General features: G+C 37.9%; 2 protein-coding genes and 1 long non-coding RNA gene across 4 annotated transcripts; all 3 read right to left on the reverse strand.

The window, feature by feature from the left end:
• Nucleotides 1-5,434: 5,434 nt before the first annotated feature.
• On the reverse strand, nt 5,435-10,214 carry LOC110714915. 2 transcript variants are annotated; one of them, XR_002510174.1, is made up of 3 exons: nt 10,057-10,214; nt 9,815-9,913; nt 5,435-5,703 (listed from the first exon to the last, which is right to left on the reverse strand). It is a non-coding gene; the product is annotated as an uncharacterized LOC110714915 (long non-coding RNA). The 2 variants fall into 2 exon arrangements; XR_002510173.1 differs by lacking the exon at nt 10,057-10,214 and having other exon boundaries at nt 9,815-10,033.
• Nucleotides 10,215-11,684: 1,470 nt separating this feature from the next.
• On the reverse strand, nt 11,685-13,852 carry LOC110715818. Its single transcript, XM_021894436.1, has 3 exons — nt 12,723-13,852; nt 12,125-12,368; nt 11,685-11,993 (listed from the first exon to the last, which is right to left on the reverse strand). Exons 1-3 carry the CDS (start codon nt 13,850-13,852, stop codon nt 11,685-11,687), a joined length of 1,683 nt encoding a protein of 560 aa, XP_021750128.1.
• A 5,521-nt stretch (nt 13,853-19,373) lies between these two features.
• Nucleotides 19,374-21,489, reverse strand: LOC110715323 (putative F-box protein At3g25750). Its single transcript, XM_021893892.1, has one exon. The coding sequence runs from the start codon at nt 21,242-21,244 to the stop codon at nt 20,105-20,107; it is 1,140 nt and encodes a 379-aa protein (XP_021749584.1). The 5' UTR covers nt 21,245-21,489; the 3' UTR covers nt 19,374-20,104.
• Nucleotides 21,490-22,607: the final 1,118 nt, after the last annotated feature.

Below are 22,607 nucleotides of genomic sequence, written 5' to 3' on the forward strand. Positions count from 1 at the left end.
CCGACGTCAAAATCTCCATCGTTTTTTTTTTGCTTCACTATAAACTAATCTACCCTTGACAAAATTTCTAGATCTCCTCCAAAATCAACATTACCTCAAGAATCGTCGAACCATATATACACCGGTCAAACGCCATGTCGGCGAATACCAGTAATCATCATCTTCATCATCAACAGGAAAAACAGGGGAGGCAGACTCGCCGGTATCCATCAAACCGAGAGAAGCGTCCCCAAAACAGCATCATCATCAAGGCTATATCAAAACTCATCAATAGTGTCAGTGAACAGGTGCAAAATCAACCAAAGAAAACAGGTGCAAAATCAGCAGCATAAAGGTACAAGTAAAACAATGAAAAACCGGCAGGCAAGCAAGTAAGAATCTCAGCCAAGTCGCTCCCTACCAAGAGTATATCTCCTACTCATCAAAATAAGCATGCAAAAACATGGGAGAGAGATGTACCCAAGGAACGTAGCCTACTGGCCATTAGAGCTAGGCCCATTAGGTGAGCCAGGCTTATCATAAGTGAAGCCACTAGGGGGGCCGAAAAGGCCCCAACCATTGTCAAAGCCCGGCGGCCAACCGTAGTGCCCCCTGAAAAGATCCTCTTGCCAACTGGGCAAAGGATCAGAGGGAGTGTCCTCAGACTGGGAATACAGAGGGGCGGGGTGATCAGGATACACATAGGGGTAAGCAGGGTCCCCTCTAAAGTCACACCCGCCGGGCACACGATAATCGTATTGCCCATCCTCTGGGAAGCTGTGGAGCTACCTACTAGGCTCAGAAAGACCTTGCCAGTAGGGGTAAGTGGGGAGATTGCCCCCCCCCCCCCAAGAAGGAACAGGGTCGTGCTGAGGCGGCCAATTAGGGTAGTTCACAAGGGGAGCAATCTCTCCTCTATCCATAGCTGAGTCATAGAGGGCCTGCTGTTGCAAATGATGGCCCTGCTGTGACTCATAAATTGCTTGCAACTGGCTAGCTATAACAGATAGCTGAAATGTACCTGTACCTGCGGGTTTCTTAGCACCCACCTGCTGCTGCTGCCCCCCATTACTAAGCCTCTCCTCCGACTCCTCCTGTGCCTCATCCTCTCCCTCTATATCGGGTACACGCCCATTGTCTCTCAGGACTCTCCACACATAATCAGTGTCACGGGTGATGGAGGTAAGGTGGGGTTTGGGAAGAAAGCAGTGGTGTCCCCCTCTCACAAGCCAACTGTAGTAGGTAGGGTTAGTGGTTGGCAGGATAAAGTCGGACCTACAAAGCTGTTCTAGGTCAAGGTAAATGTCACCTCTACTCCCCACAAGTGTGCAAAGAGGTAGCATATCGGTGTGCCCCAACTTAATGGCCAACGTAGTGACCATTGCTCCGCAATGTATGTCTCCCGACCTCTTACCCTTAGCGATGGCTACACAGGTGGTCATGAAAAGAAAACCCAAGTTAAGCCTACGGGGTTGCTCTCTCCTAGAAGCTATCCACAAAATACACACCTCCTCTTTAGTCAACTTCCCTAGATCTTGCTTGCTAATAATTGAGTATCCTAACAACCGGTGCAAGACCCTAAGGGCCGGGTGGTACATCTCACTGGAAATGGATTTCCTCGTGGTGAATTCATCCCTACCAGAAACGTGACGCCACCAACTAGTCTCATTGTAATCTCTAAAGTTTTCATAAAGAGGGCGGTAGATATCTCCTTCAGGGTGGAAATCTAGGGCTTGGTTGAATTGCTCTAAATTCAGCTCATGTGGGGTGTTGAAAAGTTGGAATTTAATCTTATAAACATCATTATCCAGATCCAAGGTATATACAGAAAAGGAGGAGAAGAATTCCAAACAGGGCTCTAAATAAGTCGTAAATGAGGAGTTAACAAAAGATCCCATCCTCAAATTCTCAAAAAGAAACCACAGGTCATCATTTATTCCCAATTTCTCCATATCCCCTCTATGGTAATGCCTTGAAGGTCTGAATTTTCGTTTTTTCATATCATTATAGATGGAGGTATGGCTTTTGTTGCTGAATTTTAGGATAGGAAGAGTGCTTGGGGTGTTGGAATCAGGGTTTTGGGACGATTGTCCCGAATTGGCGGTTTTCCTCTTTTTCACAATCCTAAAAGAACTCATGACTACACTCTTTTTTAACACAAGCCAACTCCGGCTAATTCCAACCACAACCTCCACAAACTACAATGTACCTGCTTTATAACAATAATAGTCCAACAACAACCAAATATGTCTACAATTCTAACAACAATTTTCAATGAGCAACAAGAATATCCGGCAATAATCAATAATAGACAACAAAACTTCACAAATAATTAGCAGTATTTCAATACTAACCAAAAGCAACCAAAATCTTTTCTTCAAACAAACCAAAATATATAAAGAGAACAAAGAATTCGAATACCTATCCCTTTTGTGCGAAAATTTGGTGTTTTTATGGACTTGAAGAAGTTGATGATGGCGCGGTGGTGAGATGATGATGGCGCGGCCGCGATGATGGTGAAGAATGATTTTGAAACTTGAGTTGATGATGGTGGAAGTGGATTTGAAGGATGGAAAAGGTAGGGTTTTTTGAGTTTTAGAGAGAGAGTGAGAGGAGAGTTTTATTTTTCTGAGAGTGAGAGGAGAGATAGGGGGTTTCGGATTTTAGGGGCTCTTTTACTCTATTTTTTTTTACGAACTCAGTAGGCGCGCCCGCTCCCAACATAGGCGCGACCGCGCCATTTACAGGTACGCCTACTCTTGAAGGTCACACGCCCGCGACGTTTGTCTGAGAGGTTATACAAAGTTTCTTCAGATCTACAGGCGCGCCCGCGACGGGAAGAGGCGCGATCGCGCTACCTACAGATGCGCGATCTCTCCTCAGTTGCGCACAAACCGCGCACCCTTCTGTTTTTTTACTGAAATTTATGGCTCCATGAATGGCGCGCCCGCTCCTGATTAAGCACGCCCGCGCCTCAGTTGAAACACGTTCTCTCCTTAGACGCGCACAAACCGCGAACCTTTTTGCTTTTTTTTACTTCATTATAAGACCCCTGATGAGGCGTGGCCGCTCGCCAAATGGCGCGCCCGCGCTAGAAGAAGATCGCGGGCGCCCCTCTGTCGCGCACAAACCGCGATCCCTACTGTCTTTTCTTCAATTAGCAGAACTGTATTGGACGCGCCCGCGCCTTCAGAAGACCTTTAGCTCTCAAAAAAATCACTTTTGCTTCATCTCCTCTCTTTTCTCTAAAGCACATTTGACAACACCTACATCACATTATACAAGAAAAGTGTTGGAGAGATTAATTTAAGCGGTTTGGAAGAAAATAGAATAAAAAAGGTTAGAAACCGGGTTGCTTCCCGTAAGCGCTTCTTTAACGTCACTAGCTTGACGTACTTCACTCTCAAAAGATGAGATTGCATTGCAACACTTCAATTAAACCAACATGAGCACCCTCATAGTAAAGCTTGAGGCGATGCCCATTGACCTTGAATGACCTCGTTCCATCCAAATCATTGAGCTCAACGGCTCCATGGGGGAACACCTCCTTAACGGTGAAAGGACCACTCCACCTTGACATGAGTTTTCCGGGAAATAGTTTCATCCTTGAATTGTAAAGAAACACCTTATCACCAACATTGAAGGTCTTCTTTCCGATTTGTCGGTCATGCCACTCCTTTGAACGGGTTTTGTACAAGCTTGCACAATCATACGCATCCATCCTTAGTTCCTCTAACTCATGCAAATCTAGCCACCTTTGTTCACCCGCACTTGCCAAATCAAAGTTGATCTTTTTGATAGCCCATTGAGCACGGTGTTCAAGTTCAATCGGGGGTAGTACCAATGGGGGTTTTGAAAGCGGTTCTATAGGCTCAAAGGGCATCAACTAGCTTGTCCGACCAATCTTTTCTATTTCTAGCCACTGTTTTCTCCAGAATCACCTTGATTTGACGATTGGAAACCTCCGCTTGCCCACTAGTTTGTGGGTGATAGGTCGAACCGAACCGTTGATGAACTCCATTCTTCCTCAACATTCTTTGAAAAACATTGTGAACAAAGTGAGAACCATTATCGCTAACCACTGCTCTAGGGATCCCAAATCTTGGAAATATCACCTTTTTTAACATCTTCATCACTACCTTGTGGTCATTAGTTGGGGAGGCAATGGCTTCAACCCATTTAGAAACATAATCAACCGCCACAAGGATGTATTGATTTCCATGAGATGAGGGAAATGGTCCCATAAAGTCGATGCCCCACACATCAAAAACTTCAAGCTCAAGAATTGGTTGTTGCGGCATCTCATTTCTCCTTGTTATATTGCCGGTTCTTTGACATGAATCACAAGTCTTTACAAACCCCCAAGCATCCTTGAATATATGAGGCCACCACAAGCCGCTTTGCAACACTTTCAACGCTATTTTGTTGGCCCCCATGTGGCCTCCACAAGGATCGGAATGGCACATCTTCAAAACATTTTGCATCTCTTCATCCGGGACACATCTACGGAGTAAACCATCTACTCCTCTCTTGTAGAGAATGGGGTCATCCCATATATAGTGTCTTGCATCTCTTTTGAGCTTCTTCCTTTGGTTCTTGGAGGAATCGGGAGGAAATTCCCCACATGCCAAATAATTCACCAAGTCGGCGAACCAAGGAAGATCTTTTTTATTCAATACATAGAGCACATCATCCTTCAATTCATCGCAAATAGGAGCCCCATCATCATAGGCTTGCACGTTCTCTAACCGGGATAGATGATCCGCAACCACATTTTCGGCCCCTCTTTTGTCCTGGATCTCTACATCGAATTGTTGAAGTGATAGCACCCAACGAAGAAGATGAGGCTTGGACTCTTTCTTTGCCACAAGGTACCTAATAGCCGCATTATCGATGTAGACAATAGTTTTGGAACCAATGAGGTAGTTCCAAAACTTCTCAAAAGCGTGTACCACCACTACAACAAAATGAAGCATAGGTAACATTGAAAAATCATTGCCTAAATCTAAAAAAGTGTTGCCTTGTAGCTAAGGCAACACATATGAGGCGTAGTTTATGCCCCCGTTGTCTATTCTTAAGGCAACACATTTTTATCCAAAGGCAACGTTTTTAAAAGGCAAGGTAAAATAGTATCTAAGGTAACACTTTTACAAAGGCAACAACTAAAAACTGTTGCAACCTTAGGTAATAGTTCAAAATTGTCATCCTAAGTCATAATAAGCAATAACCTTTTCACTTGTTGTATTTACTAGTAATAATACAAAAGTGTTGCCAGATATCTTAAAGACAACGCCTTGGAAAATGTTACCTACAAATTGAACAAACTAAAATAAATTGTTACTTTTTTCTATTGTAAATATTTATATATTGCTATAATAAGTTGAAGGAGTGGAAAGATATCGTTGCATTCTTGTGAAGTTATTAGAGTAGAGAAATGTTAAGTACAAAAGACAAGTAAATAATAAACATTTGAATAGATAATCCCAAACCAATAAAAATAGTGAATATATAATCAAAAGTAATAACCACTAATTTTCAATACCAAATCCATCTTGATGAGTATACTATTAGTCTAGCTAATAAATAGAAGAAAAAAATAATGTCCAAACGAGGAATAACGATGGAGAAGCTAAAATAAATCCCATTTGATCAATGTCATCACATTCTTCGTTTTACTTGTTGCCTTCTTTTTCTTCTTCCCCTTCCTTACTTTTTTGTTAATACCTATACAAATAAATAAAGAAAAGAAAAGGAGTAGAATAAGTATATTTTGGATGTACATAGTTGCCATGCTCTGAGTATTAATTTGAAACATCATAACAGGCCAAAGCTAACAAACATACAGCCTAAAACATGCAAAAGCAGTGATGATCCAAATTTTAAATGATTAAAAAAAAACCTCAAAAATACAAGCTAGATTCCCATAAAAATTTGTCATTTGCACACTACATTGAATCATTGCATTCATAGAACAATCTTGTCCTAAGTATAGCAGAATAAAACCTAACATTCTAAACCAAATGTCCACATATAATTAATAAACATGATTTGAGGAGTAACATAAATTTTAACCTTGGATGTACAAAAAGAAAGAAAAAAATGTGGCTGACCCATAATTTAGGCATAGTATGTATCCCAAATTGTTGGTGAAATTAACAAAGATCATCGACAAAGAAAACAAATTATAAGATCAAGAATCCTTTGAAGACTAACAATTTTTAGGTCCTACCTGAATTCTACTCTTAGTTCAGGTTACTATTTATGGATCATATGAAGGGTTAGTAATATTGAGTGTCATTAAGCTTAATTGTCATCTAATTCATTATCTCCCCCCTCCCCCAGCCCCCACCTTTTTTTTTTTTTTTTTGGTTTTTTGTGACAAATAAGCCCTCACCTTCTTAATTCTTGCATAAAGTGCTTGTAAATTAGTTTCAGTAAAAACATGAAACTATAGTACTAAAGCAAATCTCTAATAAAAAAAAACCACAAAACAGGTTAATGACTCTTTACTGTACAACACCCAAAGTACCCTGTATAAAATTCATAGATATGTTTATATGTACAGCATATCTGTAATAAGGAAAAAAAAATAAAAATTACAAGAGTGAATGAGGGCAAACTTCCAATAACTTAGAATCTAGGTTCATCCAACAGCTAGTACCATCAACGCAACATCACTTCAAAAATTAGTTTCTTATTAGTTTGGTCTAATATAATAGAAAAAGGGATATAGATATCTAATGAACTCATCAAAAAATTAAATTTGACTGTGGAAAACAACAACAAATCTTGGGAGGAACATATGGGCATGCCTAAGAAGCGAACTTCAACAGATAAGGCACATAATTAAAAGAAACCCTTGGTTATTGATACACTCGACTTAATAATAACAAGTAATCGATACCAAAAGTTATCAGATAGCTATTCAGTCAATCGACAACATATCTCGATTTTGCTCTTTTCCAAATTTAATTTCTTAACCTCCCTTTCTTCCCTAATCCCCAGTTTTTTGAAGTATATTCTCCTTGACAATGTATATCAAAAGAATCTTCAAATCACTCCAATCTCCAACTTGAACACTGTCTTTGACTTCGTCATTTGACTTAGGAATTTTAAATTTAAACTCATTTGACATAATCCAACTGATGCCCTAGGATTCAAGACCCATGGTCTTCAACTAATTGTCCTAATTCAACTGCCTTCTAAGATTCAGCATGTAGGCAGAGGAAGGGGGTTTGTGTAGGAGTTGGTGCTGGCATTTTAGAGGATTAGTAGTGGGTAGCGCCAGTAGCAACAGTGTACAACAACAGGCACCAGAGGCAGCAGGAACCATGGGTGGTGCCTTGGGCAAGAAAATAATCTAGGGGTAGTTCTACACATTTTTTAACACACATCCCAAATCTCGAGCTACTTTTAATTGATCTTAACACTAATAGTCCTCAACTCAATTGTTCAAGGGTTAACATATATGTTCAAAATTAGAATTGTAAGTAAAGTTTGGAGCCTTTAGGACCCAGCTTAGTTATGCTCACTTCATTAAATTTTCGAGCAAAACTTGGAATGCAAGCCAGTTACTCTCTGTGGAATTTTATTTAGAATATGGACTTGGATTGCAAGCCGGTTAGACACTTAGATTCTACTTCAAATGGCTAAGATTTTCTTTTTAAATTGTTAGACTAGCCAAAGTTGGCCAATATGTAGCCTAAAACATGTAAAAAAAAGCAGTGAAGCGTATCCAAATTTAAAATGATAAATAACAATTAACTTAGAAAATACAAGCTAGCTAGTTTCTCAATTCAAAATGGACATTTTCAGTAATAAGTCCTATGAGTGTAAATGCAAATTGCCATATTAATAAGACAAGTGGATAGCACTACACTTTATCAGATCATCAGGCTAATCTAAGCATCTATTATCATTATCGGATCATCAGCATAATCATTGGATCAATTTTGATATTTCAATATTATCTAATAACATACATACTTTAATAAATGTATATCAATTCTTAATGAACAATATTATCTAATATCATACATACTTTAATAAATGTATATCAATTGTTAATGAAAGCATTTATTCTTAAAATTATTGGGGCTGACATAGTATGGGGTTAGTTAAACTATACCTAGGGTCGTTTCTAGTTCCAACATCCGAGATAATATTTGCTTTTTCAAGGCCAATTGATGATGTAACATCATTGATAAAAAAAAAATGGGCTTCAGAGATTTATATGTATCAGATCCATGTCATCCACCATGGCTTTTTATTATAAAAATGATGATACAAAATTTTATTTTTACTAGCTACTTGAATCATTAGGAAATTGTAATTAAGGTCAAGATGAACTTATATTCTACTAAGCATAAAGATGAGTGCCCGGCCAAATGACCATTCAACCAGAGCCTCACAGCAAATTCATTTATACATACCAAAAATTATATGTCAAACATCTATTCATCTCCAAAAATATCAGGAATAAAAAAAAAAATTAATCATCACACTAATGAGGTCATTAGTTTATTAATTGGTTGATTCCCACCTTAACTTGAACATCAATCACCTAAAAGAACCGCAGAAACATTTATATGAAGAATGCTAATAACACTAGCATAGAATCATAGAGATGCATAAATAAAAGAATATATTCCTAACTTAGTCGTAATCAAATTATTCAATAAGTAACAAATCCTCTAATTTATGACAACCATAGACAACTATTATGCTCTTCAATTTAACTTTCACAAGAGTACGTAGTATAGTGTGTATGTTTCACTTCATCTTAAATGTTCTTTCTAAAACTAAGACTTTTTCTTGTCATGCTGAAAACAAAACAAAAGTATGTTGTTCACTCTTATAATTGTGAATACAAGTTTTCAATATTTTCAAACACTAATAAAAACAACATTTGGAACCTATAAATAGCTAAGTTAAGACATATTATAACTCAATGCCTGTTCTACAGAAGATCCTATATTAGTTATAAAATTATTAAGGTGATCTGTCATCATTCAATAAGTTCGAACAAAACAAGATATCTAATAACCCGGTTGCTAGCTTTGTTATCTTATCGGCTCCCTTAATTTGACAATGTTAATGGTTATAACTCATGTATATCAGAATTATCTAACTACATATAAAGTCAAAATACACACTCAATTTTCTCCTTGAATTTCTCTTGTCGATATTATTCTTAAGTTTATCATTTACTTAGTGTTTTAATAGTTAGCGTAACAACTCCTACACTTACTCTTAAGTTTTTTTAGCAAAATTAGTTAAGCCACTGTAATCTTTCTTGTATAAATACAAAGTACTTGCTAAAGTTAATGAGAATATCTAACTTTCAACTATCTCTAAATTCTCTTATATAATATCAAAGCCTTGATCTTTTTTTGTTTTCCTCCTGTTATACTCGGTTGTCTTCTCTATGGATTCTCAACACATTATCCCCAACCATGACGATCCTACCAAGCCGACCTACTCATTGGCTATAATCTTAACTGCTTCATTGATGGATTAAGTCCAGCACCCTCGAAAACTATAGCCATAGCCGATAAAACTAAACCGAATCCCGCCTATCTATATTGGGCATAGAAAACAAATTCATTGTAGCAATAATTATAATGAAGAAGAAAAAAACCCAAAACTTATTTAAATACTTCCAGGTCTTCAACCAAATCAAATGCATGTAAAAAATCGATCAGTATGGATATGACTATATACATTGAAATTCAACATGTTCACACGCCAATCATAATGAATTAAATTTATTAAGTAAAACAAACTCCAATTCCAATAAAATTGACAAACTTAGAGAAAATAATAAAATTCTAACCTTGATATATAGGATGAGATAACCACTATAAATTAATAGATCAATAGATACTTCTTGTATAAATTGAGGGAGCCAGAATCGGATTTAGAGTGAGAGACGCTGGAGACAAGTGAGAAAATTTAATCCCTAATCGACAAATCTATACCAATAGCACTCCCATAAAAAAAAAAATTAAATAGAATTAACCAAGAAAAACAAAGTAATTTCATAATTTGGTAAAAATGAAGGGTAAAAAGAGATACCTTTGAGAAACTGACAATTGAGGTTAATATGAGTGTGATGCAGCCTGTGAGAATGTGAGACGCAGTGAAGTGAGTTGATACTGATAAGTAACTGATTTTAAGTGGGAAAATATTGGAGCCAAAGCTTTTTTTATTTTACCATTTTCGCGGTTTTACATATCAGATGAATTTACCCCGAAATATATGATTGATAATATTTCTCTCTCTCTCTCTCTTTTTTTTAATTAAATAATTTTTTTGGAGATAAAGGTCTAATTTCTCTCTTATCCTGTCCTCCTAATATACAAGTTTTTCCCAAAATTGTCAACATAAATTTGTGGGCATTAAGTTTACTAAAATATTCTTTTAATTTTTACAAAAGAAACTATCACAAATAAAATTTTAATGAGAAGTACCTCAATGAATTACATAATAAAGTATACTAGATAAATCCGTACAATGAACAATTTTTTTTTTACTTCGGATATAATATTTAGAACTACGTCCGTTTTCCTAAGTGAGGTTATGTGGCCGGCCACATATGAGGTTTACTCAATCAGTGTTCATTATAGGTGTTACTCGAGTAGTATTATAGGACTACTCGATTAGTTTTATAGGAGTTACTTTGTTATTTTACAAACGGTCATATGGTATAACCAACCGCATACAATATATTATTGTGTATATATAAGAAAAAGATGATATAAGTGAGTAGCACTTAGGAGAACGGAGGAAATAAATTTTTTTTGTAATCTCTAACTATCATTTTATATACTCTGTACGTAACTTTTTTTTATAAAATCTTTATTGGAAAAAAAAACTCCCTCGAAGTTAAATTGAACCAAATGTATTGAATCGTTAATGACTCGTACCCATTATCAAATCGAACTGTAAACAATTTGAACTAATCAAGTTTGAACTCGAAGTAACTCGACGACCTGCTCTTAAATTATTTAAACCCGCTCATTGTGTTGTATTTTAAATAAATAAAAAATAGATAATACACATATTATAATCTTTTAATTTTGTAGAACATAGATTTCAATTTTAATTGATAGAGCTCCCAATGTTACTCGATCTTGACAAAATAAAAATAAAAATGTAATTACTAGATTTAATTCAACCTTGTGATGCACAGTTTTATAATATACTATTTTGTATAATTACTGTGATGATCCTTTAAACTATAGGAGGTTTTTGCTATATTTTTTCTTAATAGAAAATTTATTGTGAAAAATAATATGCACAAAATATTTGAAGCCAAAATATGTGTTCATTTATTTTAAAACAACTTCTTTGAATGAACATTTAATCTAAGATTATATCCATATAATCATTCTCCCACACATTATAGACAACATCACATATTATATATTGCCTTATTTTTTTAAATTGTTATTATAGATGGCAACGTAATTATAAGTGTTATAATACATAACAACAATCTTGTTTTTGTTATCTTTTCAGGCAACATTTTTTTGTGAATGTTGCCTTAGATATTAGAAAGGCAACACTTTAAGCAAATGTTGCCTTATATGGTCTACAACAACACTTTTATAAATGTTTCCTAGCAATCTAGTATTGATTGTTCTAATTCAAAGTAACATATATGAATTGTTGCCTTACATGCTCAATCAAGGGAAACAATTTTAATAGTGTTGCAATTTTACGTGTTGCCTATTCTTCATTTTTTTATAGTGCACTGCAAGAAACTCCTTTTCCGTTGTGGTGTAGTTGCGTTGGGCTTCGTTCAAGGTCTTGGACATATAGTAGATCACATAAAGTCTCTTTTCAACTCTTTGTCCAAGCACACCCCCAATAGCTACATCACTAGCATCACACATAAGCTCAAAGGGCAAATCCCATCTTAGCCCTTGCACAATAGGAGTAGAAATCAAAGCTTGCTTTAACTTGTTGAAAGCATTGAGGCACTCTTCATTAAACACGAAATCAGCCTCCTTTTGAAGAAGAGTATTAAGGGGCCTAGCAATTAATGAGAAGTCTTTGATAAACCTTCTATAAAACCCCGCATGCCCAAGAAATGATCTTACTCCCTTCACGTTGATAGGGGGTGTAGCTTCTCGATTACTTCAACCTTGGCTTTGTCAACCTCAATTCCTCTGTTGGAGATCTTATGCCCAAGGACAATTCCTTCCTCAACCATAAAGTGGCACTTCTCCCAATTCAAGACCAAATTGACTTTTTCGCATCTTGCCAAGCACTTGCCTAAATTTGTCAAGCAATCCTCAAATGAAAGGCCACCAACCGAAAAATCATCCATGAATACCTCCATCTCCTCTTCGAGCATGTCACCAAATATGCTCATCATGCATCTTTGAAACGTCGTGGGTGCATTACATAGACCAAATGGCATTCTCCCGTAAGCAAAAGTACCATATGGGCAAGTAAAGGTTGTTTTCTCTTGGTCATCCGGGTTTATGGGAATTTGGAAGAAACCCGAATAACCGTCGAGAAAGCAATAATACTTGTGCCTAGTTAGTCTTTCAAGCATTTGATCTATAAAGTGGAGAGGGAAATGATCCTTTTTGGTAGATGCGTTTAGACGTCTATAGTCTATGCACATCCGCCAACCGGTCACGGTCCTAGTTGAGATGAGGTCACCATTCTCATTCTCAACTATGGTCATGCCCTCTTTCTTAGGAACAACATGCACGGGGGAAACCCACCTTGAGCTCGAAATGGGAAAGATGATGCCGGCATCTAGGAGTTTGGTGATTTCTTTCTTCACCACCTCCCCCATTTGAGGGTTGAGTTTTCTCTGCCTCTCAATAGAGGGCTTTGCACCCTTCTCTAATGTTATGTGGTGCATGCAAATAGCGGGACTAATACCCTTGAGATTATCAAGGGTATAGCCCAAGGCATTTTGGTGGTTTCTTAACACACCACATAACATTCGAGTTTGGTGTTCATTCAAAGATACATTCACAATAACGGGAAACGTGGAATTGGGTCCAAGAAATTCATACCTAAGGTGTGATGGTAAAGGTTTTAGCTCTACCATAGGCACACCCTTACCTTCCATTGTAGGGGAAATCTCCATAGCATGTTTAAGTGTGATTCCCATGCAAGCTTGCTCAACCTTTCCTTCAACATTCTCATCAAGCAACTCTTCATACAACGCCATTTCCTTGCTTTGATCACCTATCTTTTCCTTGTTTAACAAGACACTCTCAAGGGCATTGTTAGTAGAGAGCAAGTGCTCATGCATAGAATTCACAACACAATCAATGGTGTCAATTTTCATGCATTTTTCTAAAGTAGAACTAGGATATTTCATGCTTGCATTCAAATCAAACTCAAGAACCTCTTCACCTACTTTGAGTGTAATTTTAGCACTTTTCACATCAATCAAAGCACCGGAGGTAGCTAGAAAAGGTCTCCCTAGAATGATAGGAATATGCACATCCTCATCCATGTCAAGAACAACAAAATCAACCGGTATAACAAACTTTCCAACCCTTAGAGGAACATCCTTTACCTTACCCTTAGGAAATTTGATTGATCTATCCGCTAATTGAAGGGTAATGTTGGTAGGCAAAAGCTCCCCTATATCAAGTCTTTGGTAAACCGTATATGGCATAAGGCTAACACTAGCCCCTAAGTCACATAAAGCATTGTCAATTTGAATTCGATTTATTGCACAAGGAATGGAAAAGTTACCCGGATTTCCTAACTTTGGAGGCATCTTGTTCATTATGATAGCACTACAACTTTCGGTGAGGTTTACCGTTTCAACAACATCACAACTTCTCCTTCCACTCACAATATCCTTTAGAAACCTAGCATAATTGGGCATTTGTTTTATGGCGTCGGTAAAGGGTATTGAGAGGTGGACTTGTTTCAAGGTTTCTAGGAACTTACCAAATTGCACATCTAGCTTGTGTCTCAAAAACTTATGAGGATATGGAAGTTTTTGCAATTGTGTTGGTTCCTTCTCTTTCTCTTTCTCTTTTTGAACTCTCTTTTCATTTTCAATCTCTCATTTATTTTCAACTCCAACTTCTTTTTCAACTTCATCACTTTTTTCGTTTTCACAACTTCTCTCATCTTCTTGCTCAAACTCACTTTCAAGGGAGGGCTCATTCACGGTCACTCTCTCATTGGTTTTCTTTGGCTCACTCTCCTTCAACAACTTCCCACTCCTAGTAGAAATGGCATTCACCGGTCTCTTGGGGTCAATCCCTTGGGTGGAAGTTTAGAAGTGCTAGTTCCCTCTTTAATGGCATTGGCTAATTGAGAGATTTGGGTTTCTAGCATTTTGTTGTGAGTCATAACCTCATTGAATTTCTTGTCACTAGTGGCCATGAAGGTATTAAACATTTTGGCTTGGCTTTCCATCATCTCTTCTAGGCTAGACTTTTGTGGAGGTGGTTGAGTGTAACAATTGTCTTGTTGTGCTCTAGGACCTCTCACATTGGAATTAGCATTTTGGTTGTTAAAGCCTCTATTACCATTATTATTCCAATCGTTCCGGTTATTAGAACTCCCCCCTTGGTGGTATTGGCCTTGATTTCCTTAGTTTCCTTGATTGTTATGGTTATGGTTACCATAACCACTTTGTTGGTTGTAGTTACCTTGGGGATTTTGGTTCCTTTGGTTTCTACCACCCCATTGGTTGTGGTTGTGGTAATCATAATCATTTCCTCTTTGATTGAAATTATTCCCTTGCCCTCTTTGATTAGGTGGTAAGTATCGTTGGTTGTCATTCCTAGGTCTATTATCATAAGACAAGGCATTGACATGTTCATTTTCATACTCATTACCATCATCATTAAGGGGTTGGGATTGGGAATCAAAATTACAAGAAGATGTATCATGGTCATAAGACCCACAATTATCACAAAATAAGCATCCACTGGGAATGTTATTAGATGTAGAAGTAGAAGGGTTAGAACTCATACCTCTCCCCTTAGATTGGGAGGAAAGATCTTGGCGCGAAGTAGAGGACTCAAGCTTAACTTTGATCGATGACATCTCCTTTCCAAGATTTGTAATTTGGGATGTCAAGTTGTTTATAGCATTGAGGTGATCTACCGAATAGGCCGCCCCCCCACTCTTGCTTGTGGATTCTCTTTCATTTTCTTGCCAATCCATGTGGTGCCTTACCACATCTTCAATGATCTCAATCACTTGATCTTCGGTTTAATTCATGATTGGCCCACCGGCTCCCGCATCCAAGCTTGTTTTGCCTTGAGGACTCAAGCCTCCGTAGAAGATTTGTAAAACTTGGTATGTTGGGATTCCATGGTGAGGGCACTCTCTTTGGTACTCCTTGTACCTCTCCCAAGCTTCATAGATAGTCTCACTACCCCTTTGCCGAAAACCTTGAATTAGAGCTCTTGCCTCGCCTGTTTTCTTTTGAGAGTAAAATCACCCTAAGAAAGTTGTGGTGACCTCATCCCTAGTCCTCAAAGAATTGGGTCTCACCTCCTTTTCAAGCCATTCGAGAGCCCTTCCTATCAAGGAGAAAGGAAATAATTTTAGTCTCACAAACTCTTGAATAACCCCATTTACCTTGATTGTGTTGCAATATTTCTCAAACTCGTTCAAATGTGCAAGAGGGCTCTCGTGTTTTGCTCCACTAAATTGTCTCCTCTCAATCAAATTTATCATTGCGGGCCTAATCTCGAAGTCATTGGCCGGGGTGTTTGGGGGAGCAATCCCACTTGAAGCTCTATAAGCTCTTGGAGTTCCCATCTCCTTCAAAGGTCTTGGAGGTGGAGGTGGTGGTGGTGGGTTGTCACCCATTGGATTTCTTTGTGGTTCCGGGTTGGACTCTCTTCTTGGGGAAGTAGAGGACCGCGAACGAGATCTCCTTCTTCTTTTAAAGGTTTGCTCAATCTCGGGATCGTAAGGCACCAACCCACGATGTTGAGTCCTACGCATACGCACTCAACAAACACAATTAGTAGCAAGGCTACAAACGTAGCCGAAAAGGAAAACAACTCTCTTTGTGTTTTTTTTTATAATGAATTAGACTCAAGCAATCAAATAGCAATCAACAACGCCGGTCCCCGGCAACGGCGCCATTTTGACGAGCACTAAATCGGTCGCACAATTTAGGCTCATTCAAACAAATTTATAACAAACACCTCACTCAAACAAGTACAATGGCAAGCAAGGGTTCGGTCCACGGAGAACGGGAATCAATTGCTAAATAATCTTAACGCTCAAGCTAAATCGAAATCAAGGTATGAGAGGTGATTAACTAACAAACTACAACTAAGGGTTGAATTCAAGGGATTAAGAACACTAGGGGAATGGGATTCACTCAACCAATAGCAATTAGGCAAGTAGGGAGGAATAAGGATAATGGAATAGCAAAGACCACATGCAAGACCAACATCAAACGATATGAGAACAACTCGAATTACTAAGCTTAGATCCCTCATTAACTTAGCAACAAGAGACACATAATCATATTGCAATAGGTAATGAAACATTCAAGTCACATTTTCATGTCGAACCAAACATTTCATGCCATCAAGTTCAATAATCTAGGTTAATTACTCCTATCATGAAGAACTAACAAGCAATCCCATATAATCAAATTTAGTCGCAATCCATCATCAAAATCACTCCCATACTCACATAATCACCAATAGGTTGAGTTTCACCCAACCCCTAGCCAAGAGGACTACTCACAATTCATTGTGAGTAACGTGCAAATTCCAAGTTTGGATTATAAGTAATTCTAAAATTGGGGAAAAGGTGATTATCTAAGGACAAAGCTAACATGCAACAACAATATATCAAGATTGAGAGAGAATCAAGTGACTTACAATACAAAAATTAAATCAGAAAATAATGAAAGACAAATGAAAGAAGTTACTATTGAAGCTTCACAAATGTTGGATAATTGCTGAAATTCTTAAGATGAATCTTGAAATTTGCTTCTACAATGATTAGATTTTAAAATTTCTAAAACTAAATCAACTAATTTAATGAAGTTGCTAACTAAGAGAGAGAGTTTTTTTTTGCTGAAAACTATTCTAAAAAATCTCCACCCTCTCTCCCTCTTCCTTGCTATTTTAATCAGATTTTAGGTTACGGATCGCAGCAGACAGGCGCGCCCGCGCTGAACAACGGCGCGCCCGCGCTCTAGATGGTGGCGCAGCCACTCCAGATTAAGCGCGCCCACTCCAAAATGGGTATCAAGGGATTGGGCCAGCTCATCGTGCGCCCGCGCCAGGAAGAGGCGCGCCTGCTCCAAAAGTGGCGCGACCGCTGCTGGTGTTGCTCGCCCGCGCCAAACCGCTGGTGCAATATCTTCGATCCTTGCTCTAGTTCCTTCTCAATCCGAACCACCAGCAATAATTTGCAATTATGAAATAGGATGGCAAAGTGTAATACAACGAAGGAGGGGAGTAAAGACTACCTAAGACCATATAAAAACACATTGCACAACACATAGGTAGATTACTTAAATTAGGCAAAACATAACAAAAGCACACTAGAATGAACCAAATTATTGCTAAAACTACTAGAAAAGACTACCCTAGGAGTGACATAAATGTCACTCACCACACCGCTAATTTGTGCTCAATTTGGTAGTGGGTTTTGTGGGTTTGTAGGTGGTGGGTTTTGTGGGATATTTGTGGGTTTTGTGGGGTTATAGGTGGTGGGTTTTGTGGGGGGAGTGGGGGTTGTAGTCTTAGAAGTGGTTGGGGGTGATTTGGTGGTTTCGGCTTGGGGTGAAGGTGAGGTGGTGGTGGTTTGGTTTTATTTGGTAGGGTGGCAGTTGAGGTGGTGACGATTGGGAGTTGGTTAGGTGGGGAGGCGAGCTGGGGCTGCGAGGTGTTGATGCGGCTATGATGGAAGTAGATGGCTGGTTGATGACGGTGGCGGCACAGGCTGATGTAATTGGGTGTTGTTGTGATGGGTTGTTGTGTAGGAGAGAGGAGAGAGAAAGAGGAGGAGTGAGAAGGGAAAGTGAGAGAATTTAAAAAAAAAAAATATTAACCTGTTTAATAGGTTAAAGGTCAAATGGATTTTTAGATGAAGATAGGGGGTAAGGGTTGGATTTTTCTCTGATATATAAAAGGTTGGATTTTTAAGGGAAGAAAGTGCAAAGGTTGGATTTTTAATTTCAATTTTTCCTTTATAATAAACTATTAACCATACTATCTTTCTTTTACAATTAATTACCACACTTTTTATAAATTTAACTATCTTTATTAAAAAAAATAATAATAAATAAAGTTTTTCGCCAAAGAAACCGTCAGTTGGCTCCACTCCCCACCTTTTTTCCTTGATTTGCATGTCTAAGCACTTGTTGGTTGCCTAACAAATTCATGGGAAGTTTATTTACCTAGGAAATAAATATATGTATACTTGTTTGATTAACAATAATGTAGGAAGTGGGACTTCTGCTTCCCACAAAATAGGGGAATTAACTTACCTAGCATCCCCCCCCCCCTAGGTAAATGAAACTTCCCATGGGAAGTAGAAATTCCCACATCCAACCAAACAATATTTGGCCATTCATAGGAATTACATTTTCATGGGCATTGAGTTTTCATGGGAATTTCCACTTCCTGCATCCAACCAAACAAGCCCTGAAATCAATTTGTTTGTATTTTAGGGTCATTTTGACTCTTGAATAGCCAAATTGAGCTCGAAATTGTGAAGAAAAAAAACCGACAATATCTCGTTTTATGTGTCAAAAAATGTCTTACTTTGTATGCTGATACATTGTCGAAAAAAAAAAATTCTCAAACAATAAAAAAAAAACAACGTAAATATCTCGTTTTATGTGTTAAAATTTGCACTTAAGTCAGAAAAGAAACTTAATCATTTACCATTAAACATAAGCATCTTACTATTACATTAGGTTGTGTTTGGATATACTCAGTTCATTTCAAATGAAAGATTTCAATCTCATAATTTGAATGCTTAGAATTCAATTCCAAAATATTTGTTTGGAAAATAGTAGAATTTCAATTCCTGGATTTCAAATTCCATCTGATGTATGAAGAAGAATAGATTTTCTACAGATATGTAGAGTAATCAAACATTGAAAAGGTAAATTTATAATCAGTGGATAATTTTTAATTGAAGGAACAAAAAAAAAAAAAAAAAATAAATAAATAAAAATAAAAATTAACAAACAAAATTGACTAATTATAATTGTACTAACTATCAATTTAAAGTTTTGGAATATTCTTTTAGCGTCAATTTCTTCCAAAAAAAAAAACAATTTTATGCTATTATATTTAGTGTTATCTAGTTTATTATTAAAATTGCAGTTTGATTGTTTTATGTGAAACCAAAATCAAAGCTTCTACTTAAGACTATAAACCCTAATTTTTTCCCCAATTGATTATTAGAATGATTGTGACGGCGGAGGTGGCTTAGGTGGCATTGCAATGGTGTTTAAGTGACGGTGGTTGAAGTATTTAAGCAACGGTGCCATGGTGGAGAAGGGAGAATCGTGGTAGAAGAGTGCTGTGATAGTTGAGGGTAGTGGTGGCGAGAGAAACAAGAATTTCAAATTACGTCAACTGTATTAGAATTTCAAATTCTTAAAGCTACAGTTATGTTTGTAAGGGCTTGGATTTGGGCTAATTACAATTCCAAATTCTTGAGTTATCCAAACAGCCTATTTAGCCCAATTCCAGGATTTCATAAATCCAAACAGACCATTATATACAATCTCACATTTCTTGCAACAGCCATCATATCTTTAGGAACCCAGCACTACAAAGCTCAAAGTATCACTAATGTGCTGATTCCGGGTTCTTTCAAAAGCTTTAGCATAAATATATACAAGATCAAGTTTTTTTCCCTTTTAATCAACCTATTCCCACTAAATTAAACTGTAAAAATAACAACTAACTTGAAGGACTACATTTCACCAAGATCACTACGACCAGATTGAGTTACAATTTCTTCTAGAGAGCTCAAATATCCAGCAGCAATACTCTTATGCCAAAAAGCAGCAGATTCTCCCTCATTGGATACAGAAGCACCGATATATCATATTAGTTCAACGAAACAAAACGAAAATATAATACTTGTATATACAGTGCAATGTTACCATTTGGTATCAGGGGCAGGATAGGGTTGAGCAAAAACAATCCTTGGGTGGAGAGAACAATCGCTTGAGGCTAGGTGATGACACTTGAATATCTCTCATGACGCGATCATCCAATTTCAAAACACGAGGGACATAGTATCCGATTTTAGCATCATGATATCTTACAAGCCTATGTGAAAACGCAGCATCCCTCACAGATAGACGATCAATGAAATATATGCAATTTCCCTCACAACCGGGGAAATCATTAACCGAAACAGAGAAACAAACATCTTCTCCTAGAACAAAAACTCGATCATTCAACGAAGTAACCTGAACCCATATCCCCCATTTATCATCCAACTTGTATACCTTCATATCAACCTTTTCAGTACCACTATCAAAAAGCTCCCCAAATTCATCAAACTCCGTCCACAGACGACTATATGTGTCAACTACGTACAATTGCCCTTCAGATTCAACTAAATTCTTTTGTTGCCCCGACAAATTAAGCCGGGGCAAATACTTAACAACATTCATAAACTTATCAATCCAATACACATTCCCATTTTTATCCATCACATAAACTTCACCCTGACATAATACTATATCCGTAAACAGAATTTTCGAATTATTACCCAAATTGGTCCAATTATCATCCCCAAAACCCCTAAACCCTAATTTCACATAATCATAAATAGCAACAATCCCAAACCCACGAAACAAAACAGCTTTCTTCACATTCAATTCACCATAATCAATACTCGAATCAAAATGCAAACCTTCCCCCAATTCAATCAATCGACAATCCAACAAATTCAGACTCTTACCACAAATGAACTCCGCTTTAGGAATAGTTAAAGGGTTCAACACCTTGAACCCACCCTGGTTCGTTTCGATAAGCTTAACCAAACAACTACGACGACTATGTTCAAGACGACAAACAATGAAAGGAAATGTGAAATCATTGATATACGAAGAAGGAGAAAGAGAAATGGCGGACCTCCATGAAGAGCAAACAGCTCTGTAACGGAAAACGTCGATTCGAGAATTGAGATGTTCTCCGATTTTCTCGAGCAATTCTTTGGGAAGATCTGCCCAGTTTCTTGCGTTGTTGCTGGAATTGCAGCGTTTGATTTTGCGGTGGTGGTTGATGGTGGTTTTCGGCATTGAGGGTTTGTGGTATTTAGCATGTATTTTGGTTTTCGTAATGGTGGCAATTGTTTGAGGTGGCAACACTCTCTACGGTTGGTTTTTTGAATTGCAGATGACAGAATTGAGAGGGTGACTTCTGTATTTATAGAGCTAAATGATTTTTTATGGGCTTGATTTTGTTTGGGCTTAGGAAGTATAGAGCTTTTTGGGCTTGGTGTTGACTAATTTATCCTTTTTCATCTTTTCCATTTTGAACATAAGTATTCGTACAGGTTATAATAGAAAAGCTAAAAGTAAAGGTGGGCACGGGCCGGGCTGGCCTGCGGGCGGCTCGGCACAGCACGATTTTTGGCGGGGCATGGCACGGCCCGAGGTGGTGGCCCGGCACTGCACGGTGACACGCCGGTGGGCCGTGGGCTGTGTCACGAACAAGGGTCCTGCTTTTCCAGCACGGCACGGCACGAGCCCGCGTGCCGGCCCGCAGGCACGACCTGCATGCCAACGGCTACAATGCCGTTGCCCACTTGCCCCCCTTTGTTTCTAACGGCCATTAACGACTAGTTTTTCCCAAATTCCCTATAAATACCAAATTTCATTCACTTCCCAAATCACAAATTCACAATCTCTTCTCTTAACTCTAATAATCCTTAATCTCTTATATTTTCTAATAATTCTCTTAAATTCTCTAATTATTATTTCTTAATATCGAAAAAAATTAAAAGTTCGTAATCGTAATTAGTGGAAAGCGTTGAAGCACGGTTGTAAGATCTAAACTAATCTTTAATTTATTATTGTTGTTATTGTTATTAATTATTATTGTTGTAATTGTTATTGTTATAATTATTGTTATTATTATTGTTAAAATTGTTGTTATTAATTATTATTATTGTTAATTAGTTATTATTAAAATTATTATTGTTAATTATGGCATCGAACAACCCATCATCTAGGGGGAAAGCCCGACTTGTCCGTGGTAGTAGTTCTAGGGAATCACCTAATCCAACGAGCCCCCAAATTCCGATTCTATCCATTCCAACCAATGACCCCGGTAACGTCCCTCTAGGCTTTGACCAATTAGGCACGATGGTACTTCCGGTTTTCAACCCTATAACATGAATAATATGCCCGGATTTCCACCACCAAACCAATTTCCACCACCAAACCAATTTCCACAATTCGGTCAATTCCCACCTAATTTCTTTGACCCACAAAATTTTTATTCTAGCCAAGGTAGCCAACAAGATACCCTAAATGCCTCCGGTTCTACTACTAACCAACAAATCCCCGATTCTACAAACACCCAATTCCCAAACACACATGAGGAATGGTTAACCGAAAGTGAGATGGTACATATCAAAAGCCGCAAAAGTGAGGTATG

Source organism: Chenopodium quinoa, unplaced genomic scaffold (genome assembly GCF_001683475.1).
Source record: "Chenopodium quinoa cultivar QQ74 unplaced genomic scaffold, ASM168347v1, whole genome shotgun sequence".
Classification (NCBI taxonomy): domain Eukaryota; kingdom Viridiplantae; phylum Streptophyta; class Magnoliopsida; order Caryophyllales; family Amaranthaceae; genus Chenopodium; species Chenopodium quinoa.

Coding starts and splice junctions, on each gene's coding strand:
- LOC110715323 (XM_021893892.1), bottom strand. CDS start 21,244: ATGCCGAAAACCACCATCAACCACCACCGCAAAATCAAACGCTGCAAT.
- LOC110715818 (XM_021894436.1), bottom strand. CDS start 13,852: ATGCCCAATTATGCTAGGTTTCTAAAGGATATTGTGAGTGGAAGGAGA. Junction 12,369..12,722: donor TTTCCCATTTCGAGCTCAAG/GTGGGTTTCCCC, acceptor GACGTTTCAAAG/ATGCATGATGAGCATATTTG. Junction 11,994..12,124: donor TTGACAAAGCCAAGGTTGAA/GTAATCGAGAAG, acceptor CTTCTTCAAAAG/GAGGCTGATTTCGTGTTTAA.